Source organism: Python bivittatus, unplaced genomic scaffold (genome assembly GCF_059951505.1).
Source record: "Python bivittatus isolate LINGU-HERP-01145 unplaced genomic scaffold, Pbiv_v1 ctg000070_np1212, whole genome shotgun sequence".
Classification (NCBI taxonomy): Eukaryota; Metazoa; Chordata; class Lepidosauria; order Squamata; family Pythonidae; genus Python; species Python bivittatus.
Window position 1 is genome coordinate 7,570,176 of NW_028277034.1, and position 27,368 is coordinate 7,597,543.

The following is a 27,368-nucleotide window of genomic DNA, read 5'->3' on the forward strand; positions in this document are numbered from 1 at the left end:
GAACCTGAATAGAGATTGTGCCATGCAAGGAATCCACTTAAAAGTCAGTATTTTATAAAACTTACTTCCATTCATGACCTTGGAAGCAGATTTCTGCAGTTGCTAGTGATATTTTAAATTTGCTTGCATATTGCCCTGCAGTTTAAGCCATTTGGGAATCTTCAATAAAACCTCAATGAACTCAGTTCTACCCCTGCATGAACACAATTCCATGTTTAGATTAAAAATCATTAACCATTTGACCAAAGAAAATCATTGCAAGCAAATTACATGAATTTCTGTTCATAGTGGGCCCTGCAATATCCTACTCATTTTTAATAAATGCTTTTGAGGGCCAGTATTTTAGGTAACTAAATCCATTCTAATTTTAAAACACATAGATTAGCAATGCCGCCGGTGCTCAATTATCCTGAACATATGATCAGTAAACAAACATATAATTAGTCACTATAATGAGTTTTGGAATTATAAAGAACTAGACAACCTGTGACCTGTTGGGTCATCATTTTAGAGATACTTCCTTACCTAAACAGAGAAACAGAATGACCAAGGGCAAAAAGCAATGGGAATGTGAGCAACTTGCAACTGGCTTCCCCATTGACTTTGATTGTGGGAAGCTGGCAGGGAGCATCAGAAATCCTTCCTTTCTTCCTTCCTTCCCTCCCTTCCTACATATAATATAGGCTTGGGCCATTTGCCCTCCCCTCACAACCCTCAGGAGAGCCCCGGTGAAGCCTCCTCCTCCTTCTCCTCAGCTGACCCGCAGAACTGCCTGCCACTTTGCTGGGGGGAGGTAGAACAAAGGAAGCCACAGAGTGTAAGGAAAACTGTACCCCCACTCCCCATTCCAGTCTGTCCCCAAGGGCCCGTTCCCTCAAGGGAGGAAGAGGGCTCATCTGTTGGCACCCACCAGCCAGCCCTGCCTCGCCAGCAGGCATCCAAGTCGCTACCTCATCCTTCCCTTAATGCCCCTTATTAAAAGATCTCAAATTTCTGCCTCAGTTACAAGCAGCCAAACACTGCTCACCCACTGGGCCTTGCCACCAGCCAATTGGTTGCAAAGGATAGAGGGAGGAGAGAAAGAGGTTGGGGATATGTCCATGATAATCACATGACTTGGGCTGACTGCAGCAGCAGCACAGCAGTGCTGAAGAGGCCACAAATTTCAATCCCACAGGAATATGGGTCACAGATTTTGGACGCATTCTGTGAGTTAGCCCATTTGAAGTACCTTGGTTCAAAAATTGTTGCCTTATGATGCACTGTTTCGCCCAGTTGAAGGTTACAGACATGAGAGTTTTAGTAGTATATAGATTGACATCAGTAGTTTTACAATGTCTTTGCAATCTTCATCACAAATTGCATTTGTGACCCATTGGCTGCCATAGCTTTCTAAAAGGAACAGAAGCAAAGTAGCCAAGGTATCTTTCCTAGCCAATATACTCTTTTTTTGTTTTTTTTGCTAGCCCAAAGATTGATCTCTAGCAGGTCTGCACAACACGCAGCCCACAAGCAGCTTGTGTGGCCTGTCAGCATTTTTTAAAAATAAGTTGACTGCCGCTGCCCCAAAAGATGTGCTGCTGAGTGCCCCGAGCCTCACCACCACCTCCTCCAGCACTGCCACTGCTTCACTTGCTGCAGAACAGCTGATTGGTGAGCCAGGTATTCTTTTGGAGCTCACTAGGAAGATTTTTAATTTATCAGTGTGGTTCTTTTCCATTTTGCTCAGGCCTGGTTTATAGATAAATGATTTAAAAATGATTTATTTTCAGAGCCACTCATGAACTACAAGCAGTTTTCACTTTACAACCACAATAGGGACTGGAAAATTAGTTGTTAAGCAGGGAAGTCATTAAGTGAGTCACCACGTGACTGGACCTGATTTTACAACCATTTTTATAATGGTCATAAAACAAATCATTGTGGTTAAGTGAATCACATGGTCATTAAGTGAATCCAGCTTCCCCAATGGACTTTTTTGTTGGAATTTGCTTAACGATCACAATTCGCTTTATGACCATCATAAAAAAGGTTGCAAATTGTGATCACATGATCCCGGGGGAGTGGTGCAACGGTTTGCAACAGTCTTAAGTACAGGTTGTAAAGCACTTTTTCTGAGGCCATCGTAACTTTGAACCATCATTAAATGAACAATCATTACGCAAGAACTACCTGTAACATTTTAAATGTTGCCCCCACAACACACACAAAAATCTAGACAGCATGATAAAGATGGACAATCACATAAAAGAATAAGCAAAATATTTTATGAAAAAGTGGATCTAAAAGAATACTAAACTTATTGGTAAAGAAGGCAGCCAAAGTAACCATTATAAGGGGGCACTCAAAAAGTGAGAAGTATGTAAAACTATGAATTCTTTTAGCTGATCCTCATTATCAATGCCTAAGTTGTTAGCCCAAGGTTAGAAATCTATAGGCAATCAAGAAACTACCCATCCAACCTATCTGAATGGCGTCTACAAAGGACAAGAAACCTTCATTCTTGAATCCTAGAAGGTAAAAGGAATGTTGGGTCATTATCCAAAGATAGCAGTTATCAGCAAAGACACACTCAGTCTCACTTAAGAATGAAAGAGTTCTTATTACTGAAGGCCAATTAGCCATGTAAATATACAAATCAATACGAACTGTTCAGTATTATCAATATTCTTTCACAAAAAAACAAAACAAAACAAAACAGAATAGCCAATGAACTACTGCTAAAGACTCAAGACTTCTGGAGTAGCAACTATCTTACAGGTTAGTAGCTCCTGTGGACCTATTTGCAATATTGTTCCACAATGAGCAACTGGAATACTGTAGAGAAACAGTATGAGGATTCTTTAAATGTTGATTTCCCATAAGGCTGTATCAGGAATAATGTGTTTTTAATTTTTGAGAATAACACACTCCCCAGGACTATTGACAGCCATTACCCTCTACTTCTTAGAAGAAAAGGCATCACATCCACGTAAAGACATCATATCCACCAGATATGGCCACTTTTCTGAGCCTACTAATTGCAGTATGGTCAAAAGTCTGATATCATAAAAAGCAGCCATTAAAGGTACAGAAAAGAGCAACCCACAAAGCAAGGAGATCATATTAACTGACAATTATTATCTGTAGCAAATTGCTATATTCTACACTTGTAATATATACGTGGCACACATAATACATACAGCACATCCTGCACTAATGAACACAACAGCACTCACAACATTAATGACACACTCATCTAATATATGTATATATTATTAATGTAATAATATATAAAGTGTGTGTGTGTGTGTATATATATATATATACACACACACACACACACACACATTTGTTTTTCAAATTCAGATTCTAATCGCAGATGAATCTGAATGCACATTTATCAAAATGTTTATTTTTTGAGTTTCACACTGAGAGTCCTCCTCCAGATGTAATTTCTATATAGAAATGTACATTCATTGTGGTGTACAAAAGAATCATGACTATTCTGATCCAGGGTACCACATACAATCAAAACCACCACAAAAACATCACGCATCAAGGGCACACAGGAAGTAGCAGCATTTAACTGATGAGAGCTTAATCTGAAAAACTAAGTAGGTTTGGGCCTGGTTAGTACTTGGATTGGAGACCTCTAGAGAATCCTAGAGCTCTAGGCTAGACTGGGACATTGAAAAATATTCTAGAAAAAGGCAATGTAAAACCACTTCCCCAATTGCCCACGAAACCACCAAGTATCAATCTCAATCTGAAGAAAATTTAATCTCAAAGCAGTATATATGGAGTCTCTCCCTTCATATTATCCCCACAATAGTCACTTTGCTTGCTGTGGGAAATATTGAAAGAAACTGCTCAGGACCACCCAGTGAACTCCATGGCTGAATGGGAACTGAACTTAAGTCTACTTGATCAAAATCCAACACTCCAACTGTCATACCACACTGGCTCTCTTTTTTTCAATGATCGAGATAATACGTTTTCAAGCAATCCAATTACACATCTGTCCAAAACAAGTTGACTTTACTACATAAAACATTATTCTCAACAGTTAATCTTACTTGCATTTTAGAACTAAAGACCCCAAATTCTAAATCTATTTTTATGTATATATTACATTTCTTGTTTCAATTTAGAACCTATTGTTTCAACAGATTTAGAATTTGGGATCCTTCTTGTTCCTGCACAGTGCAGGGGCTGAACCTATGACAGACTCTCTCTGATTATGGTAATTCATCTGCTTAGATACTAGCTTAAAATATCAACTCAAAGCACATTTAACCAAGAAAACCTGAATCTCCATGGCAGCATCTGCCCTCTGGAATAGCATTCCCACAAACATCTGTATAACCCCTGTCCTGTCCTCATTCAAACAAACTCTTACAACCTGTTATTTCCCTCAGGTCTTGGGCTAGTGTTGTTTTGCTTCTCCTGGACACTTGGGGTTGTTGTTTTTTTCCTGTTTTTTATTGTTCTAATCTGTTTCAATATTCTAAGCTGCATAGAGTTGTTATGGAGTCAGGAACCTTTACCTTATTTGATAAATAAATGTATTTCTAAGAAAATGCTATGAAAATTAAGAGAAGGTAGAGAAAAGCACTTTATTGCCCTAAAGGTTTTGAACTTTCAGGTCACAGCCGCAACCATGAAAGCATATGCACCACCTAGTAGGAGGAGCTATGAAAAAGCATGCCCACACATTGTTTGTCAATGTGCTAACTCAACAATGTGCTGCTACCTACCAATTCCCACGAATCCTCACGGGACTTGTGGTACTTTAGTTAGTTATCTACAGTTCAGCTACTATGATTTGATATAAATCTTTATTTGGGCTACATAAATTCATCATGCAGATAGAAGGCCACAGGATGAAATGAATCTTTTTTTTTTTTTAAAAGCCCCTCTATTAAAAACTTCTGTATATAAAAAAAAATCCTTCCCCAATAAAGTGAACATCTAAGTTTCTACTTATAAAGAATTATCTGGTTTCTTTTTTAATGGAGTAGCAATCTACTGAGCAATTTTTATGGAGAAGCAATATCTATTTATGAAGGAACAATCTACTTCGGAAGAGCTCACTAGTGGTAGTAGAGCCCAAGTAGTGTTTACAAATGAAACAATGAACCCCAAAGAAGAGAATATCCTCAAAGTAAAATCTTACTACTCCGTTGCTACTTTTAACACCTCTAGACTGAAGAGTTAAAGCAGTGCAAAGAGTTCTGCAAGTTGTAAGTCAGCTGTTACATACAGGCCACTAGGCCTATAGAATCTCTCTTTAAGTTAAAGGTATGCAATTCTTGAATTGCAAACTCAAGATTTTTCAGTGGGTTTTTCAGTGTTTGTGTTTTATTTATGACCTAGCAGTACTCAAACATACTGGCCATGCTGGCGAAGTGACCCACGTTAATCCTACAGGCAGTCCTCCTTTAGTGACTGCCTCATTTAGCAACTGTTTGCAGTTACAACGCTGATGAAAAAATAACTCTGACCAATCTTCACATTTACACCCTTTGCAGGTCTGTAAAGCAAAGGAAAGCTGAAGTAAGATTCTAAGCACAGTCACTGTTTTGCTTAGTGGCTGCTTTGCTTAATGACCAATTTGCCAGTCCCAACTGCGGTAGCTAAATGAGGACTACCTATTTGAAGGACTGCGCTCCAAAAACTGCATTGACTTCCCCATCGCCACACAGGAGTCAGCATAGGTCCTCAAGGGTTCAACAATGACATTGAGAAGGGGGAAAGTAAAATTAAGCATCCTCTCTTCCTATTCTTCCTATTCTTCCCTGTCCTCTGTGCAGGGTACAACAGAGCTCTAACCTGTTTCAGGTGACAGTGACTTACTGAAAGACCAAGAATACCTGAAGGACTCCAATCCCCCACGCAGAGGACGGTAGCAGATGGGATACCTCAATTGTGAGGAAAATCACTCCTTTCAGATTCAAGGCACTTCCTGCCACGGGGTTCAGGTCCAAGAATCCGAAGGAGGGCTGAGCCCAGATGCTTCCCGGCTTAAACTCAGCCCTGTCTCCAAAGGGGGGGGGACCCCAGCCCCGGGTAGAAAACAGGGGAGATAACGTCAAAGCAGAGAAGAAGGAAAAGCAGCTAAGGTCACGGAAAGGCAATCGCTTACCGCGGCAGCTCGCCAGGAGGGCGCAGCGCTCGCCCTTCCCAGGTAACGGCGCTTCGAAGCGGCGAGGAAATCCGGCGGGCGTCGGAGGCGGCCGCGACCTCGGCTCCCCAGAGCCAGCAAGCAGCCGAGCAAGAAGGCGCTGGCGGCACAAACCAGGTACAGGAGCAGCCGGAGCAGCAGCCAGGCCACGTACAGCTGCCCGCCGGCCGCCGCCTCCTCGTCCTCCGGCGGCGGCGGCGGCGGCGGCGGCTGCTGCCCCAGACGGAAGAGGGAGACGGCCAGCCCCAGCACCCCCAGTCCGGTGGCCACCATGCAGCGGGTCGGCGAGGCGGGAGCCCTCGCCGCCGGCGGCGCCTCTTCTTCGTCCTCTTCGCCGTCGCCTTCGGCCGCGGCTGGGACGCTGCTACTCTTCTTGCAGGACTCTCCGCCCGCGGGTCTCGGGGCTCCAGGGGCGCCGGAGCCGACCGCGGCGCCCGCGGGCTCCAGCTGCCCGCTGCCCCTGCCGGAGGAGGTGCTAGCGCCGGTATCGGGGAACATGCTGCTCCGGGGGCTGCCGGGAAGCAGCACATCTCCCGCGCCGGGGCCCTCTTCGGAAGGTCTCGATCTCCCCCGACCTCCGGCTCGAGTCCCCGGGCGCGCAGAAGCCGGCGCGGCTCATGCCCGGAGCCGCGAAGGGAGCGTCCCCGCCTCTCCGCCTCCGCTGCACGGAGCTCGCGGTCCCCCCAGAGCCAGCCGAGGCCCCGCGGGCTTTGTTCGCGGGGGGAGGAGGGGGAGGCGGAGGAGGCGCCTGAATGACAGCCGCGGCTGGAAACCCGGCCACGTGCGCCGGGCAAGCAAGGCGGAACCAGTCGCGTAAAGGCGGCGGGCAGGACCGCCTCTCTCCGCTGTTCCTTTGGCTGGCGGCTACGTCCATCTTGGCGCTGGCCGGGTTTTGCTTCTCGGAAAAGGGCTCCCTCTAGCGCAGGCCCGCGGCCTCCCGTTCGCCGTTTCGGCAGTTAGCAGCCCGCAGAGCTGTTTCTCCGCTGCGCGTGCCAGCGGGGTCATTGCCACAGGTTATTTTCTACGCCCTTCGCTTGCGCGACCCAGCTTTACGCATCAGTGCAATAATCCCAATAATCCTTATCCCAAGGAGACGTGCAGCTGTAGGACGGCCACCTGCAGTAAGGCACACGGGTAACCCCGGTCCGACCGCGCTGCTAGAAATGCTCTCTCAGATTGCGGCTCGCCATCCAGTAGAACGGACAGGCAAGTAAATGCATCGAACGGCAGCATTATAACGCAGACTTCTGCAAATTTGCTCACCCAACAAGCCAACCGTTACTCATTTTACTCTAGTTTACCGAGTAGGCTATCATTACCTGGGTTTTCACAACATACTGTGTTTACAAACCCCGGTGGCTGTATACAGCTTAGGTGCTTAACTATAAAGAAGGAAACCACATTCTAGTTTAGCTGATGATGTGTAGGGCGCCAAAGTGTTTAAAGCAGTGGCTTTTTAAGTTGGCAACTTTAAGATGCGTGGCCTTCAACTCCCAGGATTCCCTAACCAGCATCCTCAGCATGGGGAATCCTGGGAGTTGAAGTCCGCGCGCCTTAAAGTTGCCAAATTTGAGGAACGGTTTTAAAGTGATTTAACCCCGCCCCTGAACGCTTTTAGAGCGGCGTGTTCAGCTGGCCTGAATTAGGTTGGGAAAGCGCCAAGCAATATAGACCTGTCGAATCCGACATCAAAGGGGCCGCGTGATTTCCAAGACCGTTTATTTACAAAGCTTATTTGCAAAGATCTTTTGTTGAGACGAAGAGTTTAATCGTTACAGCAACTACATCAGGCGAAGGTGGCCGCCTTAATCCTTACAAGAGACTTTTCTGAGGCTGCCTCAAATACATGTCACGACGCTGCTGGCTCGCCTAGCCGCGGAGCCTGGTTAGCCTCACCTCCAGCCACCGGGACTCCGCGCTTCCCCCTGCTGCACGAAGAGGGAGCCCGGGCGCGCAAACACGGAGACGGAAATGTTGGTCTCTCTCGCTCGTTCTCCTATCCCTCCCTTTCCTGGTTACGCAAACACAGCGCGGGAGGGAGAGTCCGCGCTCGCTTACGGGGGGCGGGAGAGCTGCTGGTTACGGCGACCGCAAGCGAGCGCGCAAAACGCCTTCCTTTTCGCCGGCTGCGGGGTGAGTATCCAGCCCGTCCCTGGGCAGGCCTCGCTTCGGCTCGTGGCGGGGTAGGCGGAAGGACACTCGCCCTCCGCGCAGGGGAAGGGATGTGGGCGACGCCGCTGTAAGGCTCCTGCTCCCCGCGTTCCGGAACGGAGGGACGGCGCGTCAGGCGAAGTACCGGAGAAGAAAAGAGCGAGCGGCTTTCCGCCACTTTTCCCCAAAGGGGCTGTGCCTTCGCAACTAGCCATCCTGCGTGCGGTGGATCCGTTGCACGTGGCTGATACCTTACGGCTTAGTTATCTGAGCAACGAGGAGTTATTCAGTTACGCGCGCAGCTTGCCACTAACAGGTATCGTGCTCGATTTTGGAACAGATGGGGCGGCCGTCGGGTGGCTCGGAGGAACTGCGGAAGAGGCTGAGGGCGCGGTGTGGATCTGACTTGTTGGTGGCGGGCGCGGTGCGGGGTTACGACTAATCGTTCCAACCAGAGACACGCATCGAGCCGCAGACTTGCCTCTCTAGTCCATAAGAAGTCGGAGTTTATTCAGCTAGTTGCAAGGACGCAGGGAACAGTCCTCGCCTCGGGTGTTTTCTTAGAAACCTTATTGGCTAAGGTAAATTTTACAGCAATGTGAAGAAGCTTAAAACCATTCTGGGGATATTTCCTTTGAGAAGGGGGTTGTGACTCGATTTCGCAACATGCTAAAAATAAGGTGGTTTTGAGTTTTCCCTAAGCCAGATTAATTGTGCAGGCGCAGCCAATTATATTTATTTAATACAATGTAAATCATGTCCTAATGCAGTGTATGAATTCAGTCTAAAAATAAGCAGGTTGCCAGTTCTAGGCGAGACCTCTTCTAGGCATTTGTAGAATATGGGAGTAGAGCAAACTGATTACCACCTCAGGAATGCATATCATTTTTTAATTCTTTAGACTATAAATAAAGCTCCTTGCAAGAAAAAGTGGATGGAAGGGCAAACACATTGGGGACAAATGTTTTCCTGTCTGTTCCTTGCTATATTTATTGTTTTACTGACACAAACATAGCATACATTTTAAAAAGTCGTTTTTAATAGTCTGTTGAACCAGCTCAGGATTCTAATTTTTCTCTCATTGTTGCCAGAGAACTGGGTTCCTGGTTCTCCTAACGCTAGATTTGAGTGTGTTTTCTGGAATAGTAAAATTGCCTACTGGCCTTTTGTGACCCTTCCCCAAATGCTGCTCAGATTGGTTTATCTCCCTTGTGTCTTGTCCTGATGTGAAGAGGTTGGAGCAACAGAAATGTCAGTTCTGTCCTAGCGTCTGAAGTAATATGCATTAGAGAAAGTGGTTTCTGAGTAATGAAGACTCCTACACATAGTGGGTTGTGGGTTCATAAGCAAAATTTTTAAAAAAGCTTTCAACACAGACTTTTCTCCTTTTTTTTTTTGAACTTGAAAATAATAGGCATGTAACAGTGCTGAAAGAGGACTTATCAGGCAGATGAAAATTTGGCATTTGTCTTTATCAGCGGTTCTCAAGTATTTTGGTCTCAGGACCCCTTTACATTCTTAAAAATGATTGAGGGCCCCAAAGAGCTTTGGTTTATGTGGGTTGCATCTATTGATACTTGCTGTATTAGAAATTAAAACTGAGAAATTTTAAAATATTTATTTGACTTTGTGGACCCCCTGAAAGGGTCTCAGAGACCCCCAGGGGTCCCCAGACCATACTTTGAGACGCACTGGTCTGTATCATTCCTTAACTCCTTGGTCAGATTGACATGGATTCTTTCTGCATGCTAAATATTAACAAAACCTGTCATGACAACTGCAGTTGAGCTGATTGACATGCAGTGCCTCCCAGAATGTCTCCTATACATATGCAGCTTGTACTACAAGCAGCTGTAAAATATTCTCTGCAGCCTCCCTCCCTCACTTCAACAATCCTACACAGCAGTTATCAGAAGGTGCAATTTTAGTTTCAAGTGCAATTACTACTGAGTGTTGTTGCATTTCTAAGGAGACAGAGGAATAATTTTCTGTGTAGGATTTTGTAGGTGTCAGGTCAGCACAGTCATGGTGTTTTGTAAGACTATCATGTCTACATTACATAAAGAGATCAAATTATATTTTAATTTCAAATTCTTTAAATTTTGAATTACTAAAATACATGGAATGCACAGCTGTATGCAGGATATGGTCAAAAAGTCAAGATGGCAAACATGGTGATACAGTTGAAGTTTTGCCTGTTTTTTGTGTACATCACAATCAGTGGAGCTTCAATTGCACCATCCTGGTTGCCATCTTGACTTTTTTTTTTTATCGTGCCCTGCAGATACCCATGAAGGGGTAGCAAAGAAATATCTTCCCATTTGAAAATGTTCCGTATTCTCTTAATAAAACCATATAGTTCATGGCTGAATTGAGTAATGCTAAATGATAGGGGAAAGTATATAGTTGAAACCATTTTTTAAAATCCGCCTATTCCTGTGTACCCCATGCAGCTGAATAACAAAATAGCTGCACTTCAGAAAAATAATAGAAACGTGTAGAAGGGATAATGTCTGTATATTTGGAAACTTATCTTGTTACCTAGAGTAGAGCGTCAGCATACTGTAGTGTATTGCTTAAGGTGCTGAACTAAGAAGATCCAGGTTCTAGTCCTCCTGTAGGCATGGAAGCCAACCGATCACCTTGGGCCAGTCTAATCTATTTATTGTTCTGACCACGGTCATAACAAATAAGGTTAAACCTGCACAAAAGTGGCCTTATATTAATAAAATACATTAAAATACACAAAAATCAGTAAAGACATTAAAACAGTGTTATTACAACTGGTAAAATTTTTAAAAACATTAGGAACATTTGGTAAAATATTCTCTATTTAGCAGCAGCCTGTCCAAAGCTTGCTAATTTCCATAGCAATGTCTCCTTGCCTCAATTCATTAGATATTCAATTTTAAATGAATTGGCCCAAAATGATTTCCTCATCAGAAGGGGCTCCAGAAATTTTCAACGTGCTGAAGCAGAAATAGGGCAGTACAATAAATAATGGGTAAAATCTTCTATACTTTCTGTGCAACAAGGGCAGAATCACATATTATATGGGATATTGTGAAATTGGCCCTCTCGAGTTGCTGATGCCATTTGCTGGAACTGTAGTCCTGTAAGTGCCTCTCGTAGGGATGGCACTGTAACACACTTCAGATAATGTTCACATTCGATTCTGGTTTTATTGAGTGCATACTAAGGGGCAATTTTATTTTGTGATAATTTAAACAAATTTCTTTGGGCAAAGACATCCAGTACCCTGTTTTTAAATAATAGACTATTATTGGTGTTATTCGAGTTCAGAAAGAATTCTGGGGGAAAACCAAAGGTATGCTATGATTGGATAAAAATGTAAGCCAACTGGTGTGAGGAGGAGTGAAGAAATTAATTTGCTCCAGGAGGCACTGCTTAACAAGTCAAGGATCAGGTAGTTTGAGGAGTCTAGCCTAATAATCAAAGGCCCTTATTATTATTCTAGCTTTAATTGGGTATGTACCAGTTTCTGCATAGAGAAAGGGGATAGGAGTACCATTGGGTACACCTAAAACTGTTCTGAGGAGCTTGTTTTGAAAGAATTCCATATCATAAGGGGTAGGAATTCCCCATAACTCTAATGCATACGAAAAGTAAGGAACTAACTTGGTTTCTAAAAGAGTTAGGATTGGAGGAACTTGTCGACCACCACTTGTACGCCAAAACTTTATTATTCCTACCGAAGCTTTCTCAATTTTTATTTTTTGGGCCTGATAGAGCACCAACTGCCTGAAGCATTAAAAAGGATGCCCAAGTACAGTGGTACCTCTACTTACAAACTTAATTCGTTCCGTGACTCTGATCGCAAGTCGAGTTGGTCGCAAGTCGAAGTAAATTTTCCCATAAGGTTCAATGTAATTACCGTTAATCCGTTCCGGCGTCCGCTGACCACGCGGCAGGGTGGAAAAATGGCCGCGGACCACGTGTCAGGGGCAGAAAAACGGCCGCGGACCACATGGAATGGGGGGGAAATGGCCGCGGACCACGTGGAACGGGGGGAAATGGCCGCGGACCACGTGGAACGGGCGGAAAAATGGCCGCGGACCACGTGGCACGGGCAGGAAAATGGCCGCAGACCACGTGGCACGGGCGGGAAAATGGCCGCGGACCACGTGGCACGGGCGGGAAAATGGCCGCGGACCACGTGGCACGGGCGGGAAAATAGCCACGGACCACGTGGAACGGGCGGAAAATGGCTCGTAAGTCAAGGCAAGTTCGTAAGTAGAGGTAAATTTTGGGGGCTGGAGCTGATCGTATCTCAAAAATTTCATAAGTAGGGGCGTTCGTAAGTAGAGGTACCACTGTATCTACAAGCGAGACTTGCTCTATATTATATTCCGCAAGTCTCCATTTGTATCTTTTCCTTTTCTCTCCAAATACCACCACCTTTGATTTTTTCGCATTCACAAGCGGAATAGCTCTCCAAAGCTCAACTGTCTGCACAAGCCTATCTGAGAATGGGATATCAGCATAAAGTAATATGGACAAGTTCCTATTTCCCGCCTTTACTGGGAAAAAATTTTCTCCACTCAGGGCTGGAATAATATTAATAAATAGATTAAATAATAATGGTGCAAGCACACATCCTTGTTTTACTCCTTTAAAAGTCTTGATATTATCTGTCAGATGCCTGACTGGGGTGAACCTAACCTGAATGTGAGTATTTGTATATAAAGCCATGATCAAAATTAATAACCTTCTATCCAAATTCAACTGATGTAGTTTAATCCATAGTTTATTTCTATCAATGGAATTAAAAGCTGCACAAAAATCCATAAAGGCAACATACAGTTTCCTGTAGGCATGTTTAACATACTCATTTATCAGATGATTCAATACAAAACCATGATCAATTGTTGAATAACCCGCTCTGAATTCTGCCTGTTCCTCTGCAAGGATATTGTTATTGATGACCCAGTCCTCTAATTTATTAGATGTTCTGCATAAATTTTACCTGTAATATTAATTAGACTAATTGGTATATAGTTCTCTAGGTGGCTACGATCACCTTTTTTGTATGTTGGTATCACTATGCTTGTATTCCAACCCTGGGGAAGTTGGTCAGAGGAATTAATGTTATTAAAGAGCTTAGCCAAAATAGGCTTCCATCAGACAATATTAGCTTTTAATAAATTACCAGGGATACAGTCTTCTCCAGGGGCTTTGCCTGATAGCTACGCCAGAATCAGATATTCAATTCCTTTTAAAAGATGGGGCCAGGGTGTAGCGTCTTAGAGTTTTAGATTAATTGGGGAATTAACTGAATTGGGATGGGGAGCAAACAGTCTAGTATAATGGTTCTCCCATTCTTCTTTGGACACTCTGGCCTCTAAGATGTTCTTATTTTTGCCCAAATTGGTATTTACCAGTTTCCAGAATAACGTTGTGTCTTAAAATCTATGGCAGTCAGGAGAGAGGGCCAAAGAGTCATTTGGTATAATGTTGTCTTGTGCTTTAGGAGAAGTTTATATTCCGTTTTCTTCCTAAGCAGTTCTGTAATTATCTATGGGGCACAACTATCTTTTGCTCTCCTTGCCGAATTCCTAACCATACAACATGCTTTTCTGCATTCCATATCAAACCAGCGGCTGTGTTGTTGGTGAATTGAAAGTAATTTAGGGCTGTCCTGTCTTAATTCTGGTCATTCCCTCTTAATTTTTATTTGTTGATTGTTTTTATTTTAATATGCTATACATTAGTGTTATTTTAGAAGCCTAGTCATTCCCTCTTAGCCCTAATCATTCCCTCTTAATTTTTATGTGTTTGTTGTTTTTATTTTAATATATTATTCATTGATGTTATTTTAGAGGCCTAGTCATTCCCTCTTAGCCCTGATCACTCAAACAGGGCTCTGTAATAAGCCCTGTTTGAAAAAACAATACACCCCCATGTCACATCATGCATTGATAAGCTTTGCTATAGTTACCAAGTGAGTGCAGGGGAAAAGCAAACAGATCCTGCAATCAAGTGAAACAAATACTGGGAGGAACAGTCACCTTGTTACCTACAGTAAGTAGTCTCTACATGGAGAGAATTACAAAAAATTGTTTTTAAATACAGATAACCTAGATAGCAAGTACTTGTATAAGTAACTTCTGTGGGTGTATTAGTTAAATGGAAGTTAATTAGGGTGTAATTAGACTTAGTCTAATAGTGCTTTTTTAGTATAACCAATGGAATTGCATACAAAATAATAACACGGGGAGATCCGGGTATCTCTGGTACTCGATGGGCCATGCGTCCACTGGGATGACTTACATGGATGCAAATCTGTATGTGAGTTACTGTTGATTAAGAGTCTTAAGCCCAGAGTATGAGATTTTTGTTGTTGTTGTTGTTGTTGTTGTTGTTATAAAACAGTTGAGAGAGAAAAAAGCTTTTAGCAATCTACTGTGAACCATCCAGAAATAATCTTCTGCCTTTTCCTGAATATATTAAGTTTAGTGTTATGACTAGCATCCCTATCTTTAAAAAATTATAGCAGCACAGCTCACGGCAGTGTCATAGCAACTGAACTTGAGAAACATAATTTATTATTGCCTGGAATAGCAGTTAATCAATTAATGCGAAGCTTCCTTCAAATATCACTGTCTCACTGAAGCCAGAGCTACAGCAAGGGTTCAGGGAGTCTTCCACATGTGAGCTCCCTAACCTGCAAACTGGGTTGAAAGGAGGCACAATGGTATCTCAAAGGCTACCTATTTTATTGTGAACATAAGCTTCCGTAGGTGAGAGCCTGCTTCAACAGACACCTTGAAAAATCTTGTTATGAAACTCAGCAATTTTTTTGGAATTAATTGGTAAAATGTCTGAAGAATTATGATACCCCAACTAAAATGTCAACTGGAGGTATATTAGTGTAAATGGAGCATAAATGTCCATTTTTATTGCACTGTAATGGAACACAACTAATAAATGCACTTTTCCTTAAGGTGGTATTATACTGTTTTAATATAAAAGCCATAATTGGGCATTATTTTTACTAGGACCAGTCAAAATGCCACAAAGGAGCTTATCAGGCTAGGTGGTACAAGAAAGGAGAGAATGAGAGAAGGAATAGAAAAATCTATACATTAGGTCATATGGAATGGTCTAATTGAATGAATTAGTCAATATTAGATGGTACAGATATTACACGTAAATCTAAAAGAAGAAATTATTCTTTCAATTCTGAAAATATAAAGGTACAACATAGATCTATTACTTTCAGTATGTTTGGGGGGAGGATTTTTTTTGTTTTGTTTTTTTCCCAGTCCCACCTCCTCAAAAGTTTGCATTGTTCAGGACATTTTTACTTTATATCATCCACCTATGATTTTTAAATTTTGTCTCTAAATTAGTGCATCTGTGTTCATTTATTTTGGTTTTAATATGCTAATCATTAGTGTTATTTTAAATCACAGTTGTTTACTTGATATAAAATAAAAAAGTAATCCCACAAAATGTATGTATGTGTGTGTGTGTGTGTGTGTGTGTGTGTATATATATAATATTAATATTAAAGCAACTTGGCTTATGTAATTGTACCAAATGATATAACAAAATATTGCATAAAGCTGTAATGGTAATTACTGCTGCTTCTTCAAGAGGATGAGTATTTGGAGGGAAGATTTGCTATAATAAAAGGATAGAAAAAGATTTCTTTCAACAATTGGTTTAATAATTCCAGTTTTCTATTTGTAGGAAAATATTTAAGCAACATTGTCTTCAGTATGGACCGATATGAAGATATTTCTGATTGTGAAGTGGATCATTCTTTCTTTGATAGCGATTTTGAGGAGGAGGTGAAGAAAGACAGAATAACAACAGAAACAGATAAGATGGAAAGTTCTGAGCATGCACAAATAAAAGATTCAGTTGTAGATGATTGTCATTTGAAACAGGAAACCAAAGTGATGGAGGATAACAGTACTGAGGAAGAAAAGCAAATTAAAAAGGCAGAATCTCAGAAGGAACACATGTTAAACAGTGGTGCTCATAATCCAGATAATGCTGTTTCTTTGTCAGTTTCTTTGAATCTGGAAGATCCAGCTGATAGAATAACAGCAGAAAATGAACAAATCCTTCAAGAAAATATTCCAGTGCAAATTCCCCAAATAAAGAAAGAATGTGAAGAAAATTACTATACAGATGGGGAAGACAGTAGTGATGACAGCAGAAATCAGAGAGTTAGACATAAGTTCTCTAAACAGTCTAATGGTGCAAAGGTTAATAGGAACATTAGTTCTTCCTCCTCTTCTTCCCCATCATCTAGTTCTGATACAGATTGTTCAGAAACAGGCTCTGACGGTTGCCTGTCAGATTCATCATGCTCTTCAGAAAAGAAAAGCATGAGTAGCTTACCAGTTCTTTCATCAGAACAGTCAAGCCAAGGAATAAAGTCAGTGGAAGTAAAATCAAAGCTGGGTGACCACACAGAAGAGTCTGAAGATACAGTGACCGATGTAACTCCTCTGTCAACACCAGATATCAGTCCCATCCAATCTTTTGAACTGGCAGCATCCAATGATAAGAAATTAAAAGTTAAAAGACAGCAAAATGTGAGCCAGGAGTTATATGGTAAGTTTGCAGAACTTATTAAACCATATACATGGCAGAAACACTAGGCTTAAAATAATTGTGTATACTTTTTTCTCATTAGAACCTGAGGTGGATCACAAATGTCTTCAGAAGGTCCTGCATGAAGCTATGGACTTGAATCATCTTTTGAAAGGTATTTTTCTCTTTTAATTTGTACATTGTCATTTTTCTCTACGGTTTTATTAAACTTAATTGCATTCCAATATAGTATATGTTAAATTTGGAGAGATATATAATACAGGTTTCTTTGAACAGCAAAAAAAATCAAAAACTTGTTAATGTTATAGAGCACTTTGAACATGAAAAATATGTTCACTATTCATTCATTCATTCCTTATACTTAATTTACATTTTCTAGGCATAGTAATATAAGTAGAAAAATGTATGGGTTGAAATAAATCAAGCACAACTCAGGCTAAAAAAGTTCTGTAATAAGTTCTGTATTTCTCTTCTCAAATGAAGCTAGGCATGGGTAATGACATATATGTAGTTGATATGGACATGCAAATGAAAATTGTATCTTGATGACCACATCTTTTACTTCATTCGCTTGCAGCCTATCATGAGACATGTGCTTTGGATGGACCATTGACCAATTAAATTATTCTTGTCTATGAACATAACTTCTAGTTTTGGAAAATATGTTAAAGTATCACCATGTAGAAGCAATACCAGTATACTTGTGAAAATTATGGAAGGATTACTAGCTTGGGAGCCAGAGGACTTGATGGGTATGCTGTGAACAACTGGATTTGTTTTTGTTTTTGTTTTAAATAGACCTCTCAGAGATTCCTCACCCGGTATTATTTTAACTTTTAGATAGGGAGATAGGAGAAATAAGGGCTGGAAGAGCACATACATTCTTATATAAAAGAGGCAGTAATAGTCTTTTATTCAATTAAAATTGTTGGTGGTGATGTAGTTTGAGGCATATCTGATTATTTAAATGCATTTCAGTTGGGCCTTGAGTTTCAATTAATTACTTTGGTCACTTTGGTGAATATCTACATGGCGATTCAGTGGGGAGGGTCCCCTTTCAATACTCTTGGACTTCTTGAAAGCTTTTAGTACCATTTATTGTGATAATATTACAACTGTGGGATTGGGCTTTAGCAATATTGTGTAGCAGTAATAGATGTCTTTACTGTTGAGTTCGCTAGAAGGTGGTGCTGTGAGACCACTGTTCAGCGGCAAACATCTTGGCTACAGTGTTCTTTTCTGTCTTGCATGTTGTATAAGATGTATGTGAAATCATTGACATTATCCAGAATTTGTTGATTCTCAGCTCTATTATTCTTTATTAGGAATCATGAACTTTTCTTGAATATTATCTGATTTTAATAATGAGTTGGATAAGGATGAACAAGTTGAAATTTAGTCTAGATAAAATGAGGTATTGTTGGCCAGGAGACAGTTTAGCAATGTAGTTCATTAACATATTCTGGAAGAGATTGTGCTTCCCCTGAATGATCAGATTTGTAGCTTGCAAAATCTACTTGATTCTCCTTTCCCCAGATCTTCATATGGTGTTCAGAAAAACTTCTGGGTAAACACGATGATTGTACCAGTACTGATTTAATCTGATCTGGTAATTGTTATTCATTATGCCCATGAGGATCTTAGTTGATCCACCTTCCTGATATGCATCACTTTTCCTTGTTGTGGTAAAGTGCCTCATAGATGAGATACTCTGCCTCTGCAAAGCACCAAAGTGAAATCAACCTGAGTTAGTGGCTTTTACTCTGAGAGAAGTGGCTTTTGTATTGTGCATGCACAAAAGCCTCATTGTCCAGCTGAATCACCACAGCCACTCAACCCCACCAGTTAGAAGCAGGTTACCGGTGCTTTAATGAACCACTTCACTCAGACCTGCATTGAAGTGAAACATCACTTCCAAGGTTTGGATAATCCTAATGTTCATACTTAATTATATCTAGATTACTGCAACAAAATCTATAAGGCTATCCCTGAAGATTCAGTTAGTTTAAAATGTGACAACAAGACAGTAAACTGGAGCATAGTATTGAAAAATCTGCAGTGGTTGCCACTTGTTTTCTAGGTTCAGTCCAAAGTATTTGTGTTAAAACATTAAATAGCTATTGTCTGGCCATATGAACTACTATGAACTTACCAGGTTATTAAGAACCTTATTTTAAAAAAAAATTGTAATGCTGTTAATAAATTCAGCTGAGAATGTAAAATCAATAAATGGGTCCTCAAATACTTTGTCCCATTTAATTGTTCTTCACTTGATATGAGAAGTCTTGTGGCAAGGTATTGTGATGTATTGCTGATGTCATGTAAGCAGATTCTGTATTAAGACATGCTGACAGTCAAAGTGTTTCAAGAGTTGAAGAGCTGGAAACAGGATTTCTTCATGTTTTAAAACTGATATACAGCATCTGTTTCTCTCTGTATATATAAATATTCATGTGATGAAGTTTACCAGTTTTCAAGAATGTGTTGAAAGAAAATAGGTGAGAAAAATAAAGAGGAAAACTGTAAAGTGTTTAGAACTTTAAGGGGAAACATAAGACTTGTATGAGGTACTGTATCAGATTTTTTTAAAAATATAATTTAAAATCTCTTTTTCCTAAAACAGTCTTATTTGAATACTGTCTGTTTGGCATATAGACAAATTGTTTGTGATTGCCATAGCTGTCCTGTTATCAGAGTAGTAGAAATATATACATCTCTCTCTTGTTTTTTTAACCAGATACTATATATTAGAGTTTGGGAGCAATCTACTCTGGTTCTCAGTAGTAGATGTCGTAGTCCTTCAGAAGGAACTATGAGTAAATTCAAAGAATGGCTTAAAGGGAAAAAATGACAGCAAATAAGCAGCCTGTATGATGTCCAAGTTTAGAATGTTTAAATTTCTGTGCCTGCATTCTTGCTGGGGATATTTAATATCTATAGCAACATTTGTCATTTCATAGACAATGTGAATTTTAAATTAATTGCTAAACTTGTTGGTCTTTTCTATATTCTGGTGCCCCAATTTGGGTTGAGCCACCAACTTTGGAGTGATGTTAACATTTTCTCTATCAACTGCCAAACATGTCCTCAGTTCATCCATTCATGAACTACATAAATCTACAGTTCGTGCACTGTAGATTTGTCCTGAGATTAAGAAATGGGAAGTTCTGGGCTGGCTGGGAGAAAGTTATTTTAATAGGTCAGTGCTAAGGATAAGATTTTTCATCCAGACTCGACCTATCAGTTTATTATTAATAAAGAAAGTGGCCTTCCCGTGACTCCTTTGGGTAGCAGGTTCTAAACTGCTAACATCCACCCACAGAGAAAGTAAAGTAACCTCTTTTCTAATCTGGAACTGGATAGCAAACAACCTGCTTGCTGTCCTGCTAGTCTCTGATAAGATTTTTTTGGCCATGGCATTGCCTATAGAGAAGGTCAGGGATTCACAGAATATATTTTTAATCCTTTTTGGTATATGTAAATGTTTGAAGTTGTCATTACTCTTATAACAACTGTTTAATCTGGGGTTTGTGGGCTTTGCTTAGTTTTTTTGAACTGAATTACTGTGTTTTCAGTACTAAACCAGCTATTTTCAACTGTACTCCATAGGGTTGTATGATAGAGCAAGACTGGGTAATTTATCCATTGCAGAAAACTAAAGCATTTCTAATATAGAAGACATTCTCTATGTAGAGAGGCATCAAGCAATGAAGGGTTGAGATGTGTAAGTTACTCTTTAATACATAGTAGCAAATAGCTGTTTCACTGCATTTCAATATGAAAACAGAACTTTAATATTATAAACATATTAATATTGGCCACCAGATTTTCTGTAGCAAAGGTTCTTTTTCTGAACAAGCCGAACACCATAGTCAAGAATTCTTCCAGAAAGCATTGGCCTTTCTTTGGGAAGATCCAAAGAGATGAGTGTGATGGATTAGATGCCACCAATGGACATCTCATGAAATGTCAGAAGAGAAAGAATGAAAACATTTCTGCTTCATAATCAGTAAATGCTTATAAGGCAGAAAGTTGCCACTTTCCCCCTGGACAGCCAAGGTGCTCCAGCAATTTAGCTGAGTCTCAAGTAATCCTCAGCATGGTTCCAAATTCTAAACTAGAGAGGTAGGGAGATTGGAATGTGATAGACAGATTGGTTCCGACCTAACTCTTCAGCTTTAAAACTGGGATTAAGCTATCTATCCTGTTTATCAGAGGCCACCGTAGCAAATATAATGAGCAAAATGGTTGAAATCTGATTTTGAATAGCAGCTTCCAGTGCTAAAACACACACACAAATGCTTGCTATAGTTGAAGACAATTGCTGAAGCAAATTCATGATTTATCAGTTTCCCATTTAAAGAGAAACACCAAACAGGTGGTAAATGATTTTGAGCTAGCAAAAAATAACTTTTCAGAACCCAGAAATTTATCCTAAAATATCTTTAAATGTAATTATCATCCCTTGGGCCAAAGTGGCTTTATTTAGTATTTGTTTATAATAAACACATAGTGTGTACTTTAGATTTAATTGTGATAAAAACTTCTACTTCATGTAGGAATGAGACATATAGGAGAGAAGGAGGTAGCAGGAGTAAGTTAAACTATGTTCTACAAATAAATCATATTTCCATGTTCTGTCAATTTGGGAATTGAAAGTTGAATATCTGTTCATTATGCACATAGCAGAAGCTGTCAGTAGCCATGTTAATATGTGGAACTAAACAGTAGTTTAGCATTGCAAAGGCATGCTCCAGTACCTCCTGTTTGTACAGTCCCACTCCTTTTCTACTTCTGTTTCAGATTTTTTTTTAGATTTTTTTTATCCTGCCTTTATTATTTTTATAAATAACTCAAGGCAATGAACATACCTAATACTCCTTCCTCCTCCCATTAGCTACAGTTGTACCTGGTTAATCTTAATGGTTAATTATAACAAGCCAATTTCATAACTTATAGCTAGAAGCTGCCATGTTTCACAGACTATATATAAAATGATCTTCAGTTTATATGAGTTTAGAGACATAAAAGCAAACTTCCAATTTTTTTAAAGCCATATTGGAGGAAGAAGGATGAACAGATTAGTCCAAGGCTAATGTTTATGATACTGTGTTTTTGTATGCATACTTTGTGTAGCACTGCTTTATAAAAAGAAACCTCTGAACTATATTACTGGCTCAGCTCCTTCCTCCTTTACAATTTAATACAGATACCTGACTAGCTATTTGCAGAGACTGAATATCTTTTCAAAGACATGGAGTTGGATACTTGTAGCCATGCTGGAAGAATCTCCACTATTTATTCTACAAAACAATTATATTTTTAACAGCGATGCCCACAAATTTCCAATGGCTGTCCCAATCTTTCCTTCTTTAATAGTACTGCACTACTATAGCCCTAGTATACATTTTTGATGGAAAAACAATTCAGCAATGCTTGATGTGATAATCTAGGAAGTAAACCAAATTGTAGCTAAAGCGTAAGTGCATAGCATGTTTTATGTTTTGCAGTATTTTAATTCCTTGTTAAAGTTTAGGGATAATATCTCATTTATGTACTGAATAAATGTTTAGACTGCCGCAATCTTATGTCCTCAGCAATTTACAGAAATAAAAACATCCACAACAATATAAACTAAAAGAGTAAAACCATTAGAAAAAATAAAATTAAAAAAACTTCCCATTTGCAATTAACAGTTGCAGTGGGGCTATGCGAATTAATTAATTAAAAGCCCTCCAGAACAGCTCCTTTTTGACCAGCTTCCAGAAAGCCAGCATGGTCAAGGGTAACCTGAATTTCTCAGGGAAGGCTATTCCATAACACTGGGGCAGTAACAGAGAAGCATCTCCTTGTAGCATTGATCCCTAATTTTCTTATTGGTAGGGGAATATCAACAATTTTTTCTGTATTGTTAGTATTGGCCAAGTCAATTCTGGTTGAAAGAGACTATTCTGAAGGTCCTTTGGCACCAAGTTATATGGGGCTTTATAGGATAATTTTTTTCAGGTTCTGTAAGTAATATTCTTTCTGTTCCTATCTGTTCTTGATGTTCATGGACATTGTAGTTCTACTAAGGTTGTACAAATTCCTCTGAAGAAGTGTTTCAGAATATATGCATGCACATGTGGACAGAGCAGAGAGTAGTTTCTTAAGCAGCTGTGTAAACCTGAAAAAATTATTTGATGGAGGTGCTTGGCACAAACCTGTGTACATTCTGAAGCACCTCTTTCAAAGTATTGACACTTTCAGCAACTGTCAAGACTGCTTGGCAGTTGCATAAAACAAAAGTTCTCATTAACAAGATTCATAGAGATGACAGTGAAAGTGATGAATTTCACCCACAGAACTACTCCCCATTTAGAACCTCTCTATCCTCTAGAGCAGTGTTGTCCAAACTTGGCCACTTTAAGATGAGTGGACTTCAACTCCCAGAATTCCCCAGCAGTTTGGACAACACTGCTCTAGAGCATTATAGTTCTAGAGGATTATCATTGATATGGAAGTAATGTCCATTTTAAATCTCTTACAACATTGTCTACATTCTCAAATTTGGAAAATGATTGTCTAAAATGGCTTCACTGATACCAGTAATGTTTAATTCTACATAGCATGGAGCTCCGTGATAAATGGGGAGAGAACTATTTATTCATTTTGTATTTTGTTATTGTAAATTCATTGGAAATATTTCCTGGTATTTGTCTTTGATATAATTATTGCATGCACTTTCAAGACACTTGGTTTCTATGGCAGTGTTGTCCAAACTTGGCCACTTTAAGATGAGTGGACTTCAACTCCCAGCATGGCTGGCTGGGGAATTCTGGGAGTTGAAGTCCACTCATCTTAAAGTGGCCAAGTTTGGACAACACTGTTCTATGGCATTAGCTTGAAAGGGATGTCTCTGTTGCAGAGCAGTGGTTTGGCTGCTTTCTTATTTTGCCAAATATATCTCTCGGTGCTATTTTACCGAAGGCAAAAATATACATTGACTTCCAGTTTCCTCCCTGTTGTCTGTTGTGAATTGGCTTATCTTTGTTTATGTTTATTTCTGAATCCTAATACTTGCATGTGCTACTCTTATCTCTCTACTCCTTTTCCAAAAACCCTGTTTTCCTAAATATATTTAGCACTATAGTGAATTAGAAGTCTTCTGTAAGCATCCAGAGAGACATGTAGAAGTATATCTAAGATTGGTGAAGGATCGACTTATGAACAATTCCTGAACAGTTGCATTTAACACTTTCTGCAACATTCACATGATGTTTTGCTTTGAAAATAAATTCAGTAATTCAGTTAAATACATTCAGCAATTTATGGCTCTCTGACATTGCAGTTATTTTCAATTATCTTACAGCTGAGTCATCTATCCAAGTCATCTGTCACACAGCTAGTAACTGGGTTGCTGCAAACTGAGGATCATTTGATTCTGTATTATAGAATCAGTGATTTACAAATTTAACAGTAGTGAATTCTTGAAAAAGATTACAGCAGATCAATTAATGATCCGGAGGGAGGGAGGGAGGATTCAGTTGTAAATTAGGAATAGGCAAGACATGTTCAAGAAATTTCAAACCTCCAACATTTATAAAAATGAAAAGTGAAATGTCACAATCCTTAGAATGAAAAGTATATGGTTATTTTAATATTGTGAACAACTTACTGTTAAGAACTAATTCTTTTCTTTTTTCTACCTGGAGCTTTTTAAATGTGGCTGTGTACCTGATTGACTTACTCAGACATGCAAAAAGTAAAACTTTTGGGGTATTCCATGTGCACCATTCTATACTGAAAATTGTGAGAATGTAAGTCAGTGCCTACTTTAGTTCTCCAAGTGGACAGGTAATCTGCTAAAGAGGGATGGACTCCTTGCATATGAATAATTTGATCTAGCACTGAGCAAGATAAACATCAAGCCCTACTTAGAAATATACTTTATATTTCTACTTGGGGCTGGTGTTCACATTGCCTAGTTCCAAATCAAATTTAAGAATGATTGAACATATTCATTTTGTAATAAGCTTTATTTTGATTCTGCCTTGTAATGTATATTAATTTCTGCAAGAATAATTGTAGGGAATTCTTACATTTATATATAGTCTGTTTCTTCTGGAAGCAAAACTTTTATTGCATTACACTTGAGCCTTAGTATTGCAATTATTTGGAAAGAAAAGGCACTGACTTATTTTTATAAGATTTCATTTGATCATGACTGCAGAAATATAGCATGCTTGAATCCTTCCAAATATATTTGGAATTGAAGTCCTGTAATCCCACAACTGTCATGCTGTCTGGGAATTGTGGGAGTTAACGTCCAGCACATTTGGCAATTGTAAAGCTGAGAAAGGCTGTGTAAGAGGCTTTTGTTACACAAGCTTCTGTTATCAACTTCAGAACTGGGGGTCAGCTCCTCAGAAATACTTACTTGAAAGACAGTTTAGGTGGCTAAATCGGAAAATAGATTTCATAATTTTTAAGTAATACTGTAAAAGTCTAGTCATGCTACATGTTTTCTTAAATATGTACTTGTGTTCTAAGCTTTTCTGCAGTTGGAGAAAAAAGATCAACAGGAAGTGGCTTTGGATCAGTCTTCTGTAGGGTCAAGGAAAAACTACTCATTCACAAATGAGGAAGTACGACAAATTGATCAGGAAAACCAAAGGCTCTTAAAAGAATTGACAAAGCATTCTGCAAAGCCCAGAAGCAAAAGTGCCTCAGCAAAGAAACCTTCAGGCTCAACACCTAAGTACCACAGTGCCATCAACAGGCAGAGGGAACAGCAGAGGATTGACAGAGAGAATCTGGTTAGTTGAAGTTCCGGATTTAACAACATTAATTAAATGCTACACTGCTTCGACTTAGTATGTTAGGCAAATCGAGCCATGTGGTTTGAGGCTCAGGATAGGATGAGTGCCTACCAAATTATACTGCATTCAGTAAACTATGGGCTTGCAAGCTGTGGCTTAATACATTGTATGGAGCATGTTATTCATTTTGTCATCTGAGAAGTGAGTACAATCTCATTAAATCACAGAGCTCTCTTTATAATTCAGTTTTGCTGGCAGTGGAAGAAGATCCATCAGCTGAATGCCACCTTAATTTATAAGTGCTCACTCTGGGAAGAAAAAAATGTATTATCTGAAAACATCCAAAAATAGAGAAAAATGTATGGAGGCACTGGAAATACTACTGCCATAGTAAACCAGTTGGGGATTGCTAGAAATGCTGCCCAAACGTGAAGGGAACCAATGTCACCTGCATATCTCAAATTCTGTCAGCGCAGTGAGGTTTCCACCAACTCCTGTCCTCTGCTGATGGACCTTGGTTGTAGGTTTGCTTTATAGGGCTACAAAGGAAGTTTGTTTTGTTTTTTATTTAAAGTTAATACAATTAACACAAAAATAATCTCTTTTACCCCATCAGATATGTTTGTTTCCTGTTCAGTTTCTTGCCCAGTAGAATGCAGTTCATTTACTTGCACTTAAGACTCACTAATTTCACTTGAATTTAAGCAAGTTAACTCTGTGCTGGATTGTGGACCATGTGGCCCCATCCCCATTTTCTCCCTTTTCTGATCTGTGTATTGTATAAGAATAAATGCTTGACTTTCATTGGAATAGTATTTGAATGCCTGTGAATTAAGTAAAAACGTTGTTGAAGTATTTTGATATGCATTGTTTGTGCATGTGTGTATATATATATGCGCGTGTGTGTGTATAAAAACATGACCTAAAATAACACTATTCTTTTCACATTTGAGCATCTATGTTAGATATAGGAAAAATTAACCAGAAAGAAATTCTGTGATCTCAGTAACAAGCAAGAAGAAAACTGATTGATGTAGTTAGCAAAGGAGCATATTAGGTCAGTCAGTCATTTTATTTTGACCATTGACCAGCAAACATATTAAGTTCTCAATAACACACAACTATAGCCCACAACTTAAAGTGGAAATAATTGAAAACATAGCCAACAGTCACTTTCAATTTCTGTAGCTGCTCATTCCACTACTGCTGAACCACTGTAGTAGCCATGGCAACAGATCTTGAGGCAAATGAAAGCTCACCTTCTATGCAATAGTTCTTTACCTAGAACTGGTCAAATGGTAATATAATGTAATTTTGCATGCAGAAAAAGTCTTATATTGGATCTGTAATGTAACATAAAGAAGAGTGCAATGAATTACCCAGATGAATGCTCTGCCTTCTTTTGGACCTGATTTGGTGCTGTATTCTGTTTCTACAATACTCAGAATTTTAGGCTGCAATCAAAAGCCACAACATTTAGTCCCTTTTTAAAATACATGCACTCATGTATTTTAAAAATTCATGAGTACATGCAGACCCACAGAGAACCCCCCAAGAAACCTCTCAGATGGCCTTTTTCTGCACATTTTCCCTTTTGTCCCATTCTTCTGAAATGGAACAACTATAGACACATGTCAATATTCTGAATTTGGATTCCC

The 27,368-nt window shown here is 39.8% G+C and overlaps 2 protein-coding genes across 5 annotated transcripts in view; one reads left to right on the forward strand and one right to left on the reverse strand.

The window, feature by feature from the left end:
* The window catches only part of SNX25 (sorting nexin 25), a 63,762-nt gene extending 56,803 nt beyond the window's left edge, over positions 1–6,959 (reverse strand). For 3 of the 4 annotated variants that reach the window (XR_015794264.1, XM_088131607.1, XM_025163741.2), the window contains exon 1: positions 6,128–6,959. Coding sequence is in view for 3 of the 4 variants with exons in the window: in XM_088131607.1 (XP_087987733.1) it covers positions 6,128–6,664 (537 nt within the window). In the remaining variant the exon portion in view is untranslated. The remainder of the gene's footprint in view (positions 1–6,127) is intronic. The other variant, XM_007423697.3, reaches the window with a different exon arrangement.
* Positions 6,960–7,133: 174 nt separating this feature from the next.
* Positions 7,134–27,368, forward strand: part of CFAP97 (cilia and flagella associated protein 97) — a 29,472-nt gene continuing 9,237 nt past the window's right edge. Inside the window, 4 exon segments of the mRNA XM_088131616.1 lie at positions 7,134–7,372; positions 16,034–16,909; positions 16,992–17,063; positions 25,442–25,707. Of these exon segments, the coding sequence (XP_087987742.1) occupies positions 7,330–7,372; positions 16,034–16,909; positions 16,992–17,063; positions 25,442–25,707 (1,257 nt within the window). The 5' untranslated portion in view covers positions 7,134–7,329.